Below are 17,585 nucleotides of genomic sequence, written 5' to 3' on the forward strand. Positions count from 1 at the left end.
CTGCTATACCTGGGATGACCACTGCCGACTCCGCCTTGGCTCCACCCACCAGGCCAGGTATAAAGGTGAGCGACTGGCTGGTATTCCTCCTGCTTGGATCGGATCACCCACGAGAGTGGGCTCTGTTATTTAGTCAATAAAAACCTTTAGTCACCTTCGTAACTCTTCGCCTTTTATTGGAGGAATTGATAGGTATATCAATTTTATTGACTAAATTTAATGATGTCCGACAACGAGTCACAACCGGCGGAGGAGCCACCAGCGCAGCTCCCAGGAGCACAGCCACACCAGCCAGCTTGGCTGCGAGCCCTCAGACCGCCGTACCTGGACCTGAACCCACGAGCAGCAAACTCAGCCGCAGACTTTAAACACTGGCTGGTCTGCTTCGAATCATACCTGAGAGAATCCAGCGTCCCTCAGGCATCCAAACTAAGTGTCCTGCAGGCACAACTGAGCCCGAGAGTATACACTCTCATCGAGGACATGACTACCTACGAGACCGCCATCAACCTGCTGAAACAGAAGTACCGGACCCCGGTAAACTACATGTACGCTAGGCACCTCCTGTGTGCAGTTTTGGTCGCCTTACCTGAGGAAGGATGTTGTTGCCATGGAGGGAGTGCAGCGAAGATTCACCAGACTGATACCTGGTGTGGCAGGAATGACTTATGAGGAGAGATTGTGTCGATTGGGCTTATATTCGCTGGAGTTTAGAAGAATGAGAGGGGATCTCATTGAAACTTATAAAATTCTAACAGGTCTAGACAGACTAGATGCAGGAAGGATGTTCCCGATGGCGGGGAGTCCAGAACCAGGGGTCACAGTCTAAGGATAAGGGGTAAGCCATTTAGGACAGAGATGAGGAGGAATTTCTTCACCCAGAGAGTGGTGAACCTGTGGAATTCTCCACCACAGAAGGCAGTTGAGGCCAATTCATTAAATATATTCAAGAAGGAGTTAGATATATTTCATAAGGCTAAAGGGATCAAGGGATATGGGGAGAAAGCAGGGACAGGGTACTGAATTTGGATGATCAGCCATGATCTCATTAAATGGCGGAGCAGGCTCGAGGGGCCAAATGGCTTACTCCTGCACTTATCTTCTATGTTTCAAATTGGGGATGTGCACGAGGCCAGAATTGGAGGTGTGCAGATATTTCTGGTTTGTGGGGCTGGCAATCTACAGACAATTGGGAGTAACGCTTGAGAGAAAGTGGGTTCCCCCCGCCAAGCAATGAAATAGTCCCTGCAGATCTCTCTTGAGGCACTTTTACATTTAGTTTGGATTGTAAGAGTGGCCTTCACACTGCTAAACTCAGTTCTTTTATTATTACAGCCGAATCATAGATTTTTTTTTCCCCCCCATTTTTTTTTTAAAGTTCTACAGGACATCCACCATTGGAGCTTAAAGACAAAATGGAAAAGAATTTGCCCAGTGCTCTTCTAAATCACTTTGTCCTATCTTGCTTGAGTACCTCCAACACGTGTTTGATATTGCTTTAAAACCCAATTCTATTTGTGTTTATGCGGTGGCTGTTTAAGTCTTTCATGACCAATTTGTGTTTGTCATCTGGGAGAATCCCATTTTATGCGTTACTGGAAATTTTGACTAGTTATGTTTAGGTTCTTAATTGGGACCTCAAATTTAGTTTTTCACAAACTAATGTATATCCTATTCAGACCTCGTTGAACGTGTGAGATTTATTTTCTTGTGTGAAAGTTGTACTATCAGCGCCAGTTTTGGCTTGCAGCTAATGATTTGCAAGCCCATATTGTAGCTCGGCCATTATTTTATATTCTTGAGATGTTAAGGCCAAAATTATTGCCCTTCCCTACTTACCCTGAAACGGTGGTGATGGGCCTTGAACCACTCAAGTTCTTGTGATGGCAGCCAGTGGCTCAGTTGGTAGTACCATCATCGCCTGAGTCAGAATGATGTGGGTTCAAGTCCCACTCCAGGGAATTGAGCACAAAAAATCTAAGCTGTCACTCTAGTGCAGTACTGAGGGAGTGCTGCACTGTCGGAGGTGCCATCTTTCGGATGATACGTTAAACCGAGGCTCTGTCTGCCCCCTGAGGTGGACGTAAAAGATCCCATGGAATAATTAATTCCTCAATCAACATAACAAAAACAGGTTATCTGGTCATCATCACATTGCTGTTTGTGGGAACTTGCTGAGTGCAGATTGGCTGCCATGTTTCCTACATAACAGTGACTACACTTCAAAAAATACTTCATTGGCTGTAAAGCACTTTGGGATACCTGGTGGTCATAAAAGGCGCTATATAACTGCAAGTTTTTTTTATGGTGCTCCCACCATGGTGTTAGCTTAGGGAATTCCACGATAATTGATCCAGCGACGATGAAAGAATGGCAATATATGTCCAAGTCAGTATGGTGTGTGAATTGGAAGTGATAGTGTTCCCACAACAGTACCGCTCTTGGCCTTCTCCGTAGTAGAGGTCGCAGGGGAGGGAGATGCCATCAAAGTAATGTTGGTGAGTTGTTGCATTGCATCCTGTGGCTCGTACGTACTGCAGCCGTAGTGCACCAGTGAAGGAGTGGGTGAACATTCAGTGTAGTGGTGGGAGTGACAATCAAGCTAATTGTTTTTTCTAGATTATGAGCTGCTTGTGTTGCAGCTGCACCCATCCAGGTGAGTGTTGAGCATTCCATCGTACTCTTGACTTGAGCTTTGTAGATGGTGTAGAGGCTTTTAGGGATCAGGTGTGCTACTTGTCACAGAGTACCTAGCATCTGCTTTGCTCTTTAAGCTACAGTGTTATGGGTGTTCAATTTTAAGCTTCTGGTCAGTAGTGACCCTGAGATGTTGATCGTGATGGACTTGGAGATGCTGAAGGTCAAGAAGTGTGTGGGCTTTCTCTTGCTGGAGATCGTCATTACCTGCCACTCCATTGTGTAAATGTTAGCTGCCATTTGTTAGCTTAAGCCAGATGTTGCTGAGGTCCTACTCCAGGCTGGCATGGACTGCTTCATTATTGGAAGAGTTATGAATAGCGATGAACACCAGCAAACAGACCCTGTATGATGGAGGGAAGGTCATTTATTAAACAGCTGAAGATGGTTGAGCCAGGGACACTTACTTGGAGAACTCCTGAGGTTGCAGTAATTGGCTTCTGACTGCTGCAACTACCTTCCTTATGTCTAGTATGAATTCAGCCGTTTTCCAGAGTGCCTTGGTATCATACTTGGTCAGATGTCAAGGGCAGCTACTCTCGTCTCTCTGGCATTCAGCTCTTGCATCCATATCTGGATGACATTGTGCAAGGTGGCTAAGGTTGGGAACTAAATGTTCCAGGGTACTCGACGTTTCGAAAAGACAGGCAGAATGGAAAAGGAGGGGGGGGGGGGGGGGGGAGTAACCCTAATGATAAAGGATGACATTAGGACAGTAGCGAGAAAGGATCTCGGCTCGGAAGATCAGGAAGTAGAATCAGTATGGGTGGAGATGAGGAATAACAAGGGGCAGTATATAGGCCCCCTTACAGTAGCTATACCATTGGGCAGAATATTAATCAAGAAATAGTAGGAGCTTGCAACAAAGGTAATGCAATAATCTTGGGGGACTTTAATCTTCATATAGACTGGACTAATCAAATTGACAAAGGTAGTCTGGAGGATGCGTTCATGGAATGCATTCGGGACAGTTTCCTAGAACAATATGTCATGGAACCAACCAGGGAACAGGCTATTTTAGATCTTGTATTGTGTAATGAGACAGGGTTAATTAGCAATCTCATAGTAAAGGATCCTCTGGGGTAGAGTGATCATAATATGATAGAATTTTACATTAATTTTGAGCGATTTGCCCAAGTCCAAAACTAGAGTCTTAAACTTAAATAAAGCCAATTACCTAGGTATGAGGGGCGAGTTGGCTAATATATTAACAGGTATGGCGGTAGAAAAGCAGTGGCTAGCATTTAAAGAAATATTTCATAATTCTCAACAAAAATACATTCCATTCAGAAACAAAAACTCCACGGGAAAAGTGATCCAACTGTGGCTAACTAAAGAAGTTAAGGATAGCATTAGAATGAAAGAAGAAGCTTATAATGTTGCAAAGAATAATAGTAAGCCTGAGGATTGGGAGAGTTTCAGAAACCAACAAAAGTTGACCAAAAAATTGATGAGGGAAAAAATAGAATGAGAGAAAACTAGCAAGAAATATAAAAGCAGATTGTAAGAGTTTCTACAAGTATGTAAAAAGGAAAAGAGTAGCAAAAGTAAACATTGGTCCCTTAGAGGCTGAGACAGGAGAAATTATTATGGGGAATAAGGAAATGGCAGAAACGTTAAACAAATATTTTGTATCTGTCTTCACAGTAGAAGACACAAAAAGCATACCAAAAATGGTGGGGAAACGAGGGTCTAATGAGGGTGAGGAACTTAACGTAATTAGTTTAAGTAGAGAAAAGGTACTAGAGAAACTAATGGGACTAAAAGTCGACCAATCCTTGACGGGCTACATCCTAGGGTTCTAAAAGAGGTGGCTGAAGAGATAGTGGACGCATTGGTTTTTATCTTCCAAAATTCCCTAGATTCTGGAATGGTCCCAGTGGATTGGAAGGTCGCAAATGTAACGCCACTATTCAAGAAAGGGAGAGAAAAAACAGGGAACTACAGGCCAGTTAGCCTGACATCAGTCGTCGGGAAAATGCTGAAATCCATTGTTAAGGAAGTGGTATCAAGCCACTTCGATAATCATAACATGATTAGGCAGAGTCAACATGGTTTTATGAAAGGGAAATCGCGTTTGACAAATTTATTCATTTTTTGAGGATGTAACCAGCAAGGTAGATAAAGGGGAACCAGTAGATGTAGTATATTTGGATTTCCAAAAGGCATTCGATAAGGTGCCACATAAAAGGTTATTACAGAAGATTAGGGCTCATGGGGTTGGGGGTAATATAGTAGCATGAATAGAGGATTGGTTAACGGACAGAAAACGGAGAGTAGGGATAAAACGGATCTTTTTCAGGTTGGCAGGCTGTAATAGTGGGGTGCCGCAAGGATCAGTGTTGGGGCCTCAGCTATTTACAATCTATATTAATGACCTAGATGAGGGGACCGAGTGTAATGTATCCAAATTTGCTGATGATACAAAGCTAGGTGGGACAGTAAGCTGTGAGGAGAACAGAGTCTGCAAAGGGATATAGATAGACTAAGTGAGTGGGCGGTAAGGTGGCAGATCTGGTATAATGTAGGGAAATGTGAGGTTATTTACTTTGGTAGGAAGAATAGAAAAACAGAATATTTTTTAAATGGTGAGAAACTTTCAAATATTGGTGTTCAGAGAGATTTGGGTGTCCTCGTGCAAGAAACACAAAGCTAGCGTGGGTATAGCAAGCAATAAGGAAGACAAATGGCATGTTGGCCTTGCAAGGGGGTTGGAGTATGAGAGTAAGGCAGTCTTGAGACAATTGTACAGAGCCTTGGTGAGACTACACCTGGGGTACTGTGCACAGTTCTGGTCTCCTTATCTAAGGAAGGATATTCTTGCCTTGGAGGCGGTGCTGCGAAGGTTCAGTAGATTGATTCCTGGGATGAGAGGTGTATCCTATGAGAGATTGTGTAGAATGGGCCTATACTCGAGTTTAGAAGAATGAGAGGTGATCTCATTGAAACATACAAGATTCTGAAGGGGATTGACAGGGTAGATGCTGAGAGGTTGTTTCCCCTGGCTGGAGTGTCTAGAACTAGGGGGCATAGTCTCAAGATAAGGGTGATATACCTATCAATTCCTCCAATAAAAGGCGAAGAGTTACGAAGGTGACTAAAGGTTTTTATTGACTAAATAACAGAGCCCACTCTCGTGGGTGATCCGATCCAAGCAGGAGGAATACCAGTCAGTCGCTCACCTTTATACCTGGCCTGGTGGGTGGAGCCAAGGCGGAGTCGGCGGTGGTCATCCCAGGTATAGCAGTGTGGCAAGAGGCGACCTCGTACCGTGATACAATAGTGGTCAGTGATACAGTTATAACGAACAGTGGTGAACAGTGCTAACTACTAACAGTGATACGATAGTGAACGTGGTTTACCACATTCACCCCTTGTTTAGAATTAAGTCCGGCGGGGTGAAGTGTACTACCAATTCTGGTAGGTCAGTCTGTCCGGAGGCTTCGTAAGCCTCTCCGATCGCCGCAGCGGTGGTGTTGCCTTATCCGGTGCTGGTGCCTTATCCGGTGTTGATGCTGGTGTTTGCGTGGTCGGCGAGGGCTCGTGGGGTTCCGGCATGCCGTCTACCTGGGCTGGGGTTGGGGGGGGTGGTGGCGGTGTTTCCGGATCGGCTGAGGGTGCGAGGTCTCGTAGGGAGACAGTGTCCTCCCGCCCGTCTGGGTACGCCACGTAGGCGTACTGGGGGTTGGCGTGCAGGAGGTTCACCCTCTCGACCAGGGGGTCCGTTTTATGGGCCCTCACGTGTTTCCGCAGCCAGACCGGCCCCGGGGCGGTCAGCCAGGTTGGTAGAGTGGTTCCCGTAGTCGACTTCCTGGGGAAAACGAACATTCGTTCATGGGGGGTGGTGTTAGTGGCCGTGCAAAGTAATGACCGGATGGAGTGCAGCGCTGTCGGGAGGACTTCTTGCCAGCGGGAGGTTGGGAGGCCCTTAGACTTTAAGGCTAAGAGGACGGCCTTCCATACCGTCGCGTTCTCTCTTTCCACCTGACCGTTACCTCTGGGGTTGTAGCTGGTGGTCCTGCTTGCTGCAATACCTCTCTCTAGGAGGAATTGCCGGAGTTCCTCGCTCATGAAGGAGGAGCCCCGGTCGCTGTGTATATAGTTCGGGAACCCGAACAAGGCGAAGAGGGCATTCAGGCACTTGATGACCGTGCTACTGGTCATGTCGGGGCAGGGGAAGGCAAAGGGGAAACGGGAGTACTCATCAACGATGTTGAGGAAGTACACATTACGGTCAGAGGACGGGAGGGGCCCCTTAAAGTCGATGCTCAGGCGCTCGAAGGGGCGGGTGGCCTTGATCAGGCTTGCTCGGTCCGGCCTATAGAAGTGCGGTTTGCACTCCGCACAGGTCTGGCAGTTCCTGGTCATGGTCCTGACCTCCTCGATGGAGTAGGTCAGGTTGCGGGCCTTAATGAAATGGTAGAGTCTGGTGACTCCGGGGTGGCAGAGCTGGTCGTGGAGGGTCTGAAGCCTATCGATATGCGCGCTGGCGCATGTCATTCGTGAAAGGGCATCAGGGGATTCGTTCAGCTTGCCTGGCCGGTACAAGATCTCATAATCGTAGGTGGAGAGCTCGATTCTCCATCTCAAAATCTTGTCATTCTTGATTTTGCCCTTCAGCTTGTTATTAAACATGAAAGCCACCGAACGCTGGTCGGTGAGGAGGGTAAATCGTTTGCCTGCCAGGTAGTGCCTCCAGCGCCGTACTGCCTCCACGATCGCCTGGGCCTCTTTCTCGACCGACGAATGTCGGATCTCGGGGCCCTGTAGGGTCCTTGAGAAGAAGGCCACTGGCCTCCCCTCCTGGTTTAGGGTGGCGGCTAAGGCGAAGTCGGATGCGTCGCTCTCCACCTGGAAGGGGATGGACTCGTCCACTGCGTGCATCGTGGCCTTGGCTATGTCTCCCTTAATGAGGGAGAAGGCCGCGCACGCCTCCTCCGTGAGGGGGAAGGAAGTGGCTTTCAGGAGGGGTCTGGCTTTGTCCGCGTAATTGGGTACCCATTGGGCATAGTAGGCGAAAAGCCCCAGGGTTCTCCTAAGTGCTTTAGGGCAGTGGGGGAGGGGTAGCTCCATGAGGGGGCGCATTCTTTCTGGGTCGGGGCCGATGATTCCGTTCTCCACTACGCAGCCGAGGATGGCAAGGCGTGTGGTGTTAAACACGCATTTCTCCTTATTGTAGGTGAGGTTCAGCCGTTGGGCCGTACGGAGGAATTTCTCCAGATTCGCGTCATGTTCCTGCCGGTCGCGGCCGCAGATAGTGACGTTATCTAGGTAGGGGAATGTAGCCTGCAGTTCGTTCTGGTCAACCATCTGGTCCATCTCCCTTTGGAAGACCGAGACCCCATTAGTGACACCGAAGGGGACCCTAAGGAAGTGGTATAGGCGCCCATTCGCCTCGAAGGCGGTATACTGGCGGTCCTCAGGGTGGATAGGGAGTTGGTGGTAGGCCGACTTCAGGTCGATGGTCGAGAATACTTTATACTGTGCAATCTGATTGACCATGTCAGATATGCGGGGGAGGGGGTATGCGTCCAGCTGGGTATATCTGTTTATGGTCTGGCTGTAGTCGATGACCAGGCGGTTTTTATCGCCGGTCTTTACGACTACGACCTGGGCACGCCAGGGGCTGCTGCTCCCCTCGATAATGCCCTCTTTCAGGAGGCGCCGCACCTCAGAGCTAATGAAGGCTCTGTCCCCGGCGCTATACCGCCTGCTCTTGGTAGCGACGGGTTTGCAGTCAGGGGTAAGGTTAGCAAACAGAGGGTGTGGCGGGACCTTGAGGGTGGAGAGGCTGCAGGTGTTACGCGGTGGGCGGTTTAACGTTTGCTGGTTGTTGACTGTGAGTGGGGGGAGGGGTCCACCGTATGCTAGGGTTACGCTTTGGAGGTGGGATTGGAAGTCCAGCCCTAGTAGGACGGCAGCGCAGAGATGGGGGAGGACGAGGAGTTTAAAGTTTTTATACTCCGTGCCCTTAACCGACAGGGTCACGACACAGTAGCCGCTGATGTCCGTGGCGTGGGACCTCGATGCCATCGAGATTCGGCTGCGCGTTGGTAGGACAGAGAGGGAGTAGTGGCTCACCGTGTCTGGGTGGATGAAGCTCTCCGTGCTTCCGCTGTCGAACAGGCAGGTCGTGGCGTGGCCGTTCACTTTGATGTCCATCATTGACTTGGACAGATGGTGCGGGCGGGCTTGGTCCAGGGTGACGGAAGCTAGTGTGTAGCTGAGCGAGTCGTTGTCATCTGCGGGCGAGGCGGTCGGGCGTGGTGAGTAAAATGGCGTCTCCCACGAGGTAGGGCAAAATGACGGAGAAGATGGCTGCCCCCGTAGCTCACATGAGGCACTATTGGGGTCGGTTGCCTTAATCAAAGATGGCCGCCCCCATGACTCATGTGTGGGGATGCTGGCCTCAGTTGCCCTAAACAAAGATGGCCACCCCCATGACTCATGTGTGGGGATGCTGGCCTCAGTTGCCCTAAACGAAGATGGCCGCCCCCATAGTTCGCATGCGGCACTGCTGGCCTCTGAGGATCCGCTCCTGCAGGCCTTGGAGAAGTGGCCTTTCTTCAGGCAGGTTCTGCATGTGGAGTTCTTGGCTGGGCAGCGCGACCTCGGGTGCTTCTCCTGGCCACAAAAAAAACAGCCGGCGGCCCGATCGCGGATGCCCGATGTCGGGGCCGGTGCCGGGGGTGGCGGGGCCGGTCGGGTCCGGGACGCCGACGCAGAGGTAGGTCCCGGGGGCGGCGCTGGGAAGGGTGCTGTGGTAGGGGTCGGGCCCGAGTCCCAGGGTCGCGAGCAGTACCTGGTGAATGCTTCCTGATCTTGGTGGGCCACTTCCAGGGAGATAGCGAGGGCTTCAGCTTTTTCCATGCTGAGGTCTTTAGCTTCCAGCAGTCTTTGCCGTGAGTACTCGGACCGTAGGCCTTTCAGGAATGCGTCGCGGATATTATCTTCAGTATTTTCGGCTGCCGACACCGATTTAAAGTCACAGTTCCTGGCGAGTGCATATAGCGCCTGTGAGAATTCGGCTACTGATTCTCCTGGCTGTTGCGGCCGTGATCTTAGGAGGTGCCTAGCGTACATGTAGTTTACCGGGGTCCGGTACTTCTGTTTCAGCAGGTTGATGGCGGTCTCGTAGGTAGTCATGTCCTCGATGAGAGTGTATACTCTCGGGCTCAGTTGCGCCTGCAGGACACTTAGTTTGGATGCCTGAGGGACGCTGGATTCTCTCAGGTATGATTCGAAGCAGACCAGCCAGTGTTTAAAGTCTGCGGCTGAGTTTGCTGCTCGTGGGTTCAGGTCCAGGTACGGCGGTCTGAGGGCTCGCAGCCAAGCTGGCTGGTGTGGCTGTGCTCCTGGGAGCTGCGCTGGTGGCTCCTCCGCCGGTTGTGACTCGTTGTCGGACATCATTAAATTTAGTCAATAAAATTGATATACCTATCAATTCCTCCAATAAAAGGCGAAGAGTTACGAAGGTGACTAAAGGTTTTTATTGACTAAATAACAGAGCCCACTCTCGTGGGTGATCCGATCCAAGCAGGAGGAATACCAGTCAGTCGCTCACCTTTATACCTGGCCTGGTGGGTGGAGCCAAGGCGGAGTCGGCGGTGGTCATCCCAGGTATAGCAGTGTGGCAAGAGGCGACCTCGTACCGTGATACAATAGTGGTCAGTGATACAGTTATAACGAACAGTGGTGAACAGTGCTAACTACTAACAGTGATACGATAGTGAACGTGGTTTACCACAAAGGGGTAGGCCATTTAAGACGGAGATGGGGAGGAATTTCTTCACTCAGAGGGTTGTGAATCTTTGGAATTCTCTGCCCCAGCGAGCTGTGAATGCTGAGTCTGAGTATATTCAAGGCTGAGATAGATAGATTTTTGGACTCTAGGGGAATCAAGGGATATGGAGATCAGGTGGGAAAGTGGAGTTGAGGTCGATGATCAGCCATGATCTTATTGAATGGTTTGAGGGGCCGTATGGCCTACTCCTGCTCTTATTTCTTATATTCTTCTGTTAATTGCCCTGCCAAACAAAATCTATGCCCATGTAATATCGATGGGTGGTATTATGTATGGAGAATGCACATCATTTGAAGGGTGACCTCTGTCTAGGATTTATCTGGACTTTATACCTAAAACCACCTACATAATATTGCCTGACCCCACACTCCCCTCAGCGCATCTGCTGCTGAAACTCTTATCTTGGCCTTCACCTCCAGACCTGACTATTCCAATGCTATCCTGGCCAGCCTCCCATCCTCCATGTTCTGTAATCTTCAGCTCATCCAAAACTCTGCTGTCTATATCCTATCCCACACCTAGTCCCACTCAACCATCACTCCTGTCCTTGCTGACCTACGTTGGCTCCTGGTCACTCAACATCACAAATTTAAAATTCTCATCATGTTTAAATCCCTTTGTAACCTTGCCCCTCCCGATCTCTTAACTTCCTCCAGCCCTATAATCCCCCTGAATTCCTCCAACTCTGGCCTCTTGTGCATCCCACCCTCCCTTTGCTGCTCCATTGGCGGCCATGCTTTCAGCTGTCTAGGTCTTATGCTCTGGACTTCTCTTCCTAAAGTGCTCTGCCTCGCCCCCTTCCCCTTCCTTTAACACCCATTTTAAAATCTAGTTCTGACCTAGCTTTTGGTCACCTCCTAATATCTCCTGCTTTGGCTTGACATCCATTTTTGTCTGAGTACACCTCTTTAAATTTTTATTTCATACTTTTCCTTTGACTCTCTCTTTCAATTAAATCTTTCTTTCCCTTTTATTTTTCTTTGTTACCTGTTTTGACTCTAATTCAGCCTATTTCTTTCGCAGTCCTTAAATTTAATTGGTTAAGGAGATAGACTGTTGGTCCCATCACTCACCGAGGTTCCAGATGTGCCGTTCTCCGCTTGCACTTCCAGCTCAAAAAAACTTTCAAGCTGAAGGGTGAGGGAACAAGTTTGTCTAACTAGGCATGCTGAGATGCCACGTTCCAGCAAATTCTGGGCCAATTACTTTTTGGTAGGCTTTGTTGAAATGTTACCATCTAGCGAGTGTATATGACGAGCTTAAATCGCTTCCTCTTCTGGCTTGTGTTGCCCATGTGGGATATGGGCTTATCTGCCATTTTTTGTGTAGTGTTGACTTGAAGTGGTAGCTTTTAGATGCATAATTAATACTCTGGTTGTGCTTCTGTATTTTTTTTTTTTAAATTAGATTAATCTGGAAAAGAGACTTACTATAATGCTGCTGCTTTTGGAGAGAACCACTTGGATGTATTACTCAGACAGCGTGATTAGTGCTAATAGTCTTGAACCTCAACTGAGTTTCAGCCATGTGATGCTCACTGCAGCAGGAGTGCGAACTGTTCAATAGCAGTATGTAAGGAAAATTATTTAGGCCAGAATTGCACAATACTGTAGTACTGTACTACTTTGGTTTGGGGTTTCACTGTTCCTTTTTTGTAGGTAAGCAAAAGGGATGCTGTAACTTTAATAGAATGTGCTTGTGCTGTCCAACAAATTCCAGGTATAAAAATTATAAATATTCTTTGAGATGCAGTAGTGTGACTTTATATAAAAAAAGACAAAGCTCACAATGTACCTTGTTAAAATTCCCTATTTGGTATGTGCAAAAGTAGTTGTACAATTGAAGTAATTTTACTCATTTGCTTGATGCTCAATACTGTTGCACGTGATTTAAAAAAAATTGACCATTTTTTGAAATTGAAGCAGCATATGTTTGGATATTGTTCATTCTTTTCAAAAGTCATATTTCACATTCTTGCTGTGGTTTATTATGCAACCTGTCTAGAATATAACTTTTGAATCCATTATTATTTTTGATCTCATTTGAAACTGCTTATAAGTTGTAGGAGTTGGCACTCATCAGTATAACTTAAATAAAAATCAATTAATGTGCTGCGTGCAGATTGTAGGCGTTCAACCAGCGCAGAAACCTTCAACACATTTTGCATCACTGTGAATGGGTTAAGATAGTCATTTTAATGCATTGTACAGTAGTGAGATTTTCCCATTGCATACAATAACCTGGATATAATTTTCAATATTGTCCTTTCAATTATTGAAAATATAGATCTCCAGTACACTGTTATAATGCACCTTTCCAATTTTGTGCAATTATTGAAATTTTGACATACTTTTAAAGGTACAGTTTCACAATTTTAATTGTGGCATTGGTGTTTGCAGAATGACTCAGTATTTTAACATTTAGTGACTTCTGCAAAGACTGTCCCTTTCATATGGACCTGATGCTTGTGCACGATATAATTATCGCTATTGCTAGTAAATTGTACTAAATGTCACCTATTCAAACATGAGATATGCAGATATATGTAAACTCATGCTAAATTAGAAATGGGACAGTTAATCAGATTACCATCGTAATCTTGAAATAACTTTTGTATGGGGAAGGGAGAAAGAGAAAATTGAATCCAGGAATGGTGCACTGTTTAAACTTGCATATGGTGAATGGATGCTTGATCCTTTGAAATTAAATGGGAAACCATCTGGTCTTACCATTGTTTCCTAACTTTCTCCCCATCTCTCTCTTCCCCCTCCCCCCCCATACACACCAACCTGGCCTAATTAAAGCCAAACGTGTAATTGCAATGATCTAACTAGTTTTTTTTATTTAAATTTAATTTTAAATGCCAGAACTAAATGTGTAGTGAATGTAAACTATATTTTTAATATTTGTTTTTATCCTTCCCCACACAGAAGTTGCAAAGCATTGTCAGGAAAGGGAGAACCTTGGAATGCTGGTCTGGTCACCTAATCAGAATGTCTCCGAGTCGAAATGTAAGTTTGCACTTAATTTTATGGTTCGAGTCATATTTTCTTTTTAGAGATTGTTAATGTTAAATTTAAGCTCAAATGAATATTTTCCCAATTTTCGGTGAAGTGGTTTCTGATGGAATATCAATTTACATCTCTAATTGCTAATAGAAAGTATATTTGGAGAAGAGTAATGGAAAATACAGTCCACACACAAATAATCGGTTTTGATTTTGTAATAAGTAAAGTTGTAATAAAGTGGAATGCCAGCTCCTCCGTTGCACAATTTCGAGGTATTCCAAGGTGAGGCCATGTGGATTTCATCCTCTTAACATCTTTTGGCAGGGCTGGCAAGGGGAGAATGAGAGCACATGTCTAATTATATACTGTGTCTGTGTGCCTGCATGCAATCATTTTACACAAATATACCTTGACCACGTTTTGCGCGTCTGTACGGAAGAGAGGCGATTGTACCTAATGTAGAGCCAGATTATTTTGAACCAGAACAATTTTATCACTTTTGTATCTACTTGTGCTGCCCTTTTGATCTTGGAATTAATCTACATATCAATAATTCTGCTAACTCGAGTTTGAGGTGAAGTTACAATACTATCATATGGTCTGCTCGTCGTTGTTCTTCAGTGGGCATAGAGTTGCTGAGTATATTAGAGGCACTCTGAAAGATGCAGAAGCCTATGTTTACATGGCCAGTGGTCTGTTGGTAAGGGCGTTATTAGCACTGGCAGCTTTACTCTAGAGCACAACTTTCCTAATGTAGAAAAATCTAAGCTTGGAAGTTTGTTTTTTTAAATTGAGAAACTCTTAGGAAAAGGTTGCTTTACCCTTGTCTATCCCAATCTGAAGTTCATACTGTAAAGAACAGTAATTTTTTCCACATTTGAGCTGAGCATACAGGAAACTTTCGATTTTACCAGCACCTAAATAACCGGAAATCTCGGTTAACCGGCAAAATTCAGGAGTAGGTTCAGGTAACTTTTATTACTTGCCTTCCTCCATTTGTTGCTGTGCAAGGGTGTGGCTGCAGCTGTTGCTAAGCTACAGAGATGCTTGCAACTTGTGGCCATTGTTCTGAAGCTGTTGCTAAGCAACAAGGTTTGTTGCTTTATACGGAGCTCTCAGCTCTGTATCTTACTATAGCTTTTGGTTATCCGGAATTTTTGATGAACCGGCACCATGTCGGTCCTGTCCGTGCCGGATTAAAAAAAAGTTTCCTGTACTATAATTGATGTAACAATTATTCTTTTCCCTAATCCAGAAGATAGGACATCCAGTATCTTCCAGACATCCAGTATCTTCCAGAACTTTAAAAATTATAGATGTATAAATGCAAGAATACCTGTTGTTTTAAGGGGTCGCTTTGACCTCATTTTTAATTTGATCCAAACTTTGTAACTGCCAAAGGTTTCTTTTTTTGAGTTTTGTCATTTCAATCTCAATACTGTTTGAACAACGAGGCAGAACTAGGAGGAGGCTGCTGATTTTCACATTTCTAAGAAGCTTTTATTTAACAAGTAGTTGAGTACTATATATTGTATTTCCTTTTAAGGATATCTAATGTGCATGTACAGTAGTGAAACAAACCTAGTTTCTCCAAGTAGGCGCTGAAATATTTGATGTCTTCTTGAAGCAGTGATGAACTAAGATTATGCTTCATCGGTATGATTATTAGACATATTAGTTCCTAATGTATCAAAACATCATCCATGTGAAAATGTGCTTTTTGATGTCAAAATAATGCTAGAATTCTTCATTCAACTTATTTGTTGATTAAAATCAAAATCATGAAAAAAGGCTTCGTGTACTGTATTTATTGAAATTGCTTAATCTGAAATACCAGACAAGTCCATTTTTTTCAGGCAAAAAACCTCTTTTTGAAATAACAGGAATGGACTTTATTTTCTTATAAGTAAACTCAAATAGTGGTACTGTATAATGAATCTTAATCCCCTTAAAGTAAAGGAGAGAATGTGATCATGTCATTGACGCATGTTGACCTCCCTTCATTTATTCACTCACTGTTGTGCATTTTTGCTTAATGTGGTACACGAATCGAGTATAAAAGAACACAATTTCTAGTTCCAATTCATGCTTACTGCTTTTTTCACCCCACTGTGGATTCCACAGGGCAAGGCAACAGATTTGAGTGTTGGGAATGTCTTGCCCCCAAATGTGAAGCAAGTATTTTGGCCTCAAATGTGGTGTGAATATCAAAGCCTCTACATTACTGGTTTAATGAACATATGGCACTGAGGATACACTGTTGAGGAATATACTGGTTTGCATGATGCATATATTTTATGAAATCAATATGATTTGCCAACAGATTTGTACATTAATAATGCTACATTGCTGAATGAGCAGATGATTTTGAATCTGCTGTTCTAACACTTGAATAATGCTTTTCTTAAAACATACTAAAGCTGGATTATATTGCATACAATTTTGTAGAGGTAACATATGTAGGGGCAGTGTTGTATTGTGAAGTGATTTACTAAGGTTGCTGTATCTTCGTTTCAGTTCTGGCCTTTTAGATCGAGTGATTGGAACTTCATTTGATTCAGATTGAAGGTGGTGCTTATACAACCTGTAATGGATTTCTCTCTCTCTCCCTCTTTCTTTCTCTCTCTCCCTCTCTCTGCTATCTGACAGTTTTAAACCAGAAAATAAAAAGATCAGATCCTCCGATATGGTGCCAGTTGAGAATGTTGTGCACATTTCAAAAATGTTGTACCTTGTTTCTGTTTTCCTCCAGGAAAAAAGCTGATTAAAGAGTGCAATCACTTTTTTAAAAATGGGGCTTCTGTGCTGAAGGAAAAGTCACCATTATTGCTGTAGAAATAACTGTTAGCATGTTGTTGCTTGTATGGCTGGCCTCCCACCTTGCAACCTCTAAACTTGAGCTCGTCCAAAATTCTGCTGCCTGTATCCTAACTCTCACCAAGTTCCGTTCACCCATCACCTCTGTGCTCACTGACCTACAGGCTCCTGGTCCGGCAATGCACCGAATTTAAAATTCTCATCCTTGTTTTCAAATCCCTTCATAGCCTTGCCCCCTCCCCATCTCTGTACCCTCCTACAATCCTCCAAGATCTCTTCACTCCTCCAATTCTAGCCTCTTGCACATCCCCGATTTTCTTCACTCCACCATTGGCAGCCGTCCCTACAGCTACCTAGGCCCTAAGCTCTGGCTTCACTCCACCATTGGCAACTGTCCCTACAGCTACCTAGGCCCTAAGCTCTGGAATTCCCTCCCTAAACCTCTGTCTCTCTGCATTTCTCTCCTCCTTTTAAGATGCTTCTTAAACCCTACTTCTTTGACCAAGCTTTTGCTCACCTTTCCTAATACTTCCTTATGTGCCTCGGTGTCAAATTTTGTTTGATAATCACTCCTCTGAAGTGCCTTTGAATGTTCTGCTACATTAAAGGCACTATATAAATGTAAGTTGTCTTATGCTGGTGGATTACCAATTTTTAAATAAAAATTAATGATTGCTGGGTGTTGACTTTTATAAAGACACTTGTCTTGGCTGTAAGATCCAAGGAGACTTGTTTCCCCAATTTGTAATTTAGGGATTCCATGGACAACCAATCCCTAATTTGACTTTTTCCCCCCAACAACTCAAAGCCTAGAACTGCCTACCACCTTCAGTCTTCCCTTTTTTCTGCAATTTACAGGTTTTTATAACACAAGAATAGCACCCCCTATCCATTTTGTCCACAGATGAAAATAAAGCTTCTTTGGTTATGAAGTTTTACCTTGCTTCCCATCCCATAGTGCCTTCTGCCAGCCTCACTGGCTTTCTGTGGCCACCAAGAGGCATTTGATCAGTTCTGTAGACATGTATTTTTAAAAAACATCAAGTCTAGTCAGCTGTTCGTCATGTCTGACGGGAAATCAGTTTAAAATTGTCACCGGAAAGTGGATAGGAGAAATTTCTTTACCCAACTGTTGGATAAAAGAATGTTTTGCCATAGGATGTAGTTGAGACAGCGACCATAATATCTTTTATAGGAAAAGTAGACAAGCATTTGAAGCAGAAAATGGTAGTGTTATGGAGCGACAGCAGTGTAGCATA

At 45.1% G+C, this 17,585-nt stretch overlaps 1 protein-coding gene across 2 annotated transcripts in view; it reads left to right on the forward strand.

The window, feature by feature from the left end:
• rcor1 (REST corepressor 1) overlaps window positions 1-17,585 on the forward strand; it is a 191,052-nt gene that overhangs the window by 48,722 nt on the left and 124,745 nt on the right. For both annotated transcript variants that reach the window (XM_086003020.1, XM_086003019.1), the window contains exon 3: window positions 13,432-13,512. In XM_086003020.1, the coding sequence (XP_085859146.1) occupies window positions 13,432-13,512 (81 nt within the window). The remainder of the gene's footprint in view (window positions 1-13,431; window positions 13,513-17,585) is intronic.

The sequence above is a fragment of the Somniosus microcephalus genome, chromosome 12, assembly GCF_052327205.1.
Source record: "Somniosus microcephalus isolate GS21.2 chromosome 12, FLI_Smic_1.0, whole genome shotgun sequence".
Lineage (NCBI taxonomy): Eukaryota > Metazoa > Chordata > Chondrichthyes > Squaliformes > Somniosidae > Somniosus > Somniosus microcephalus.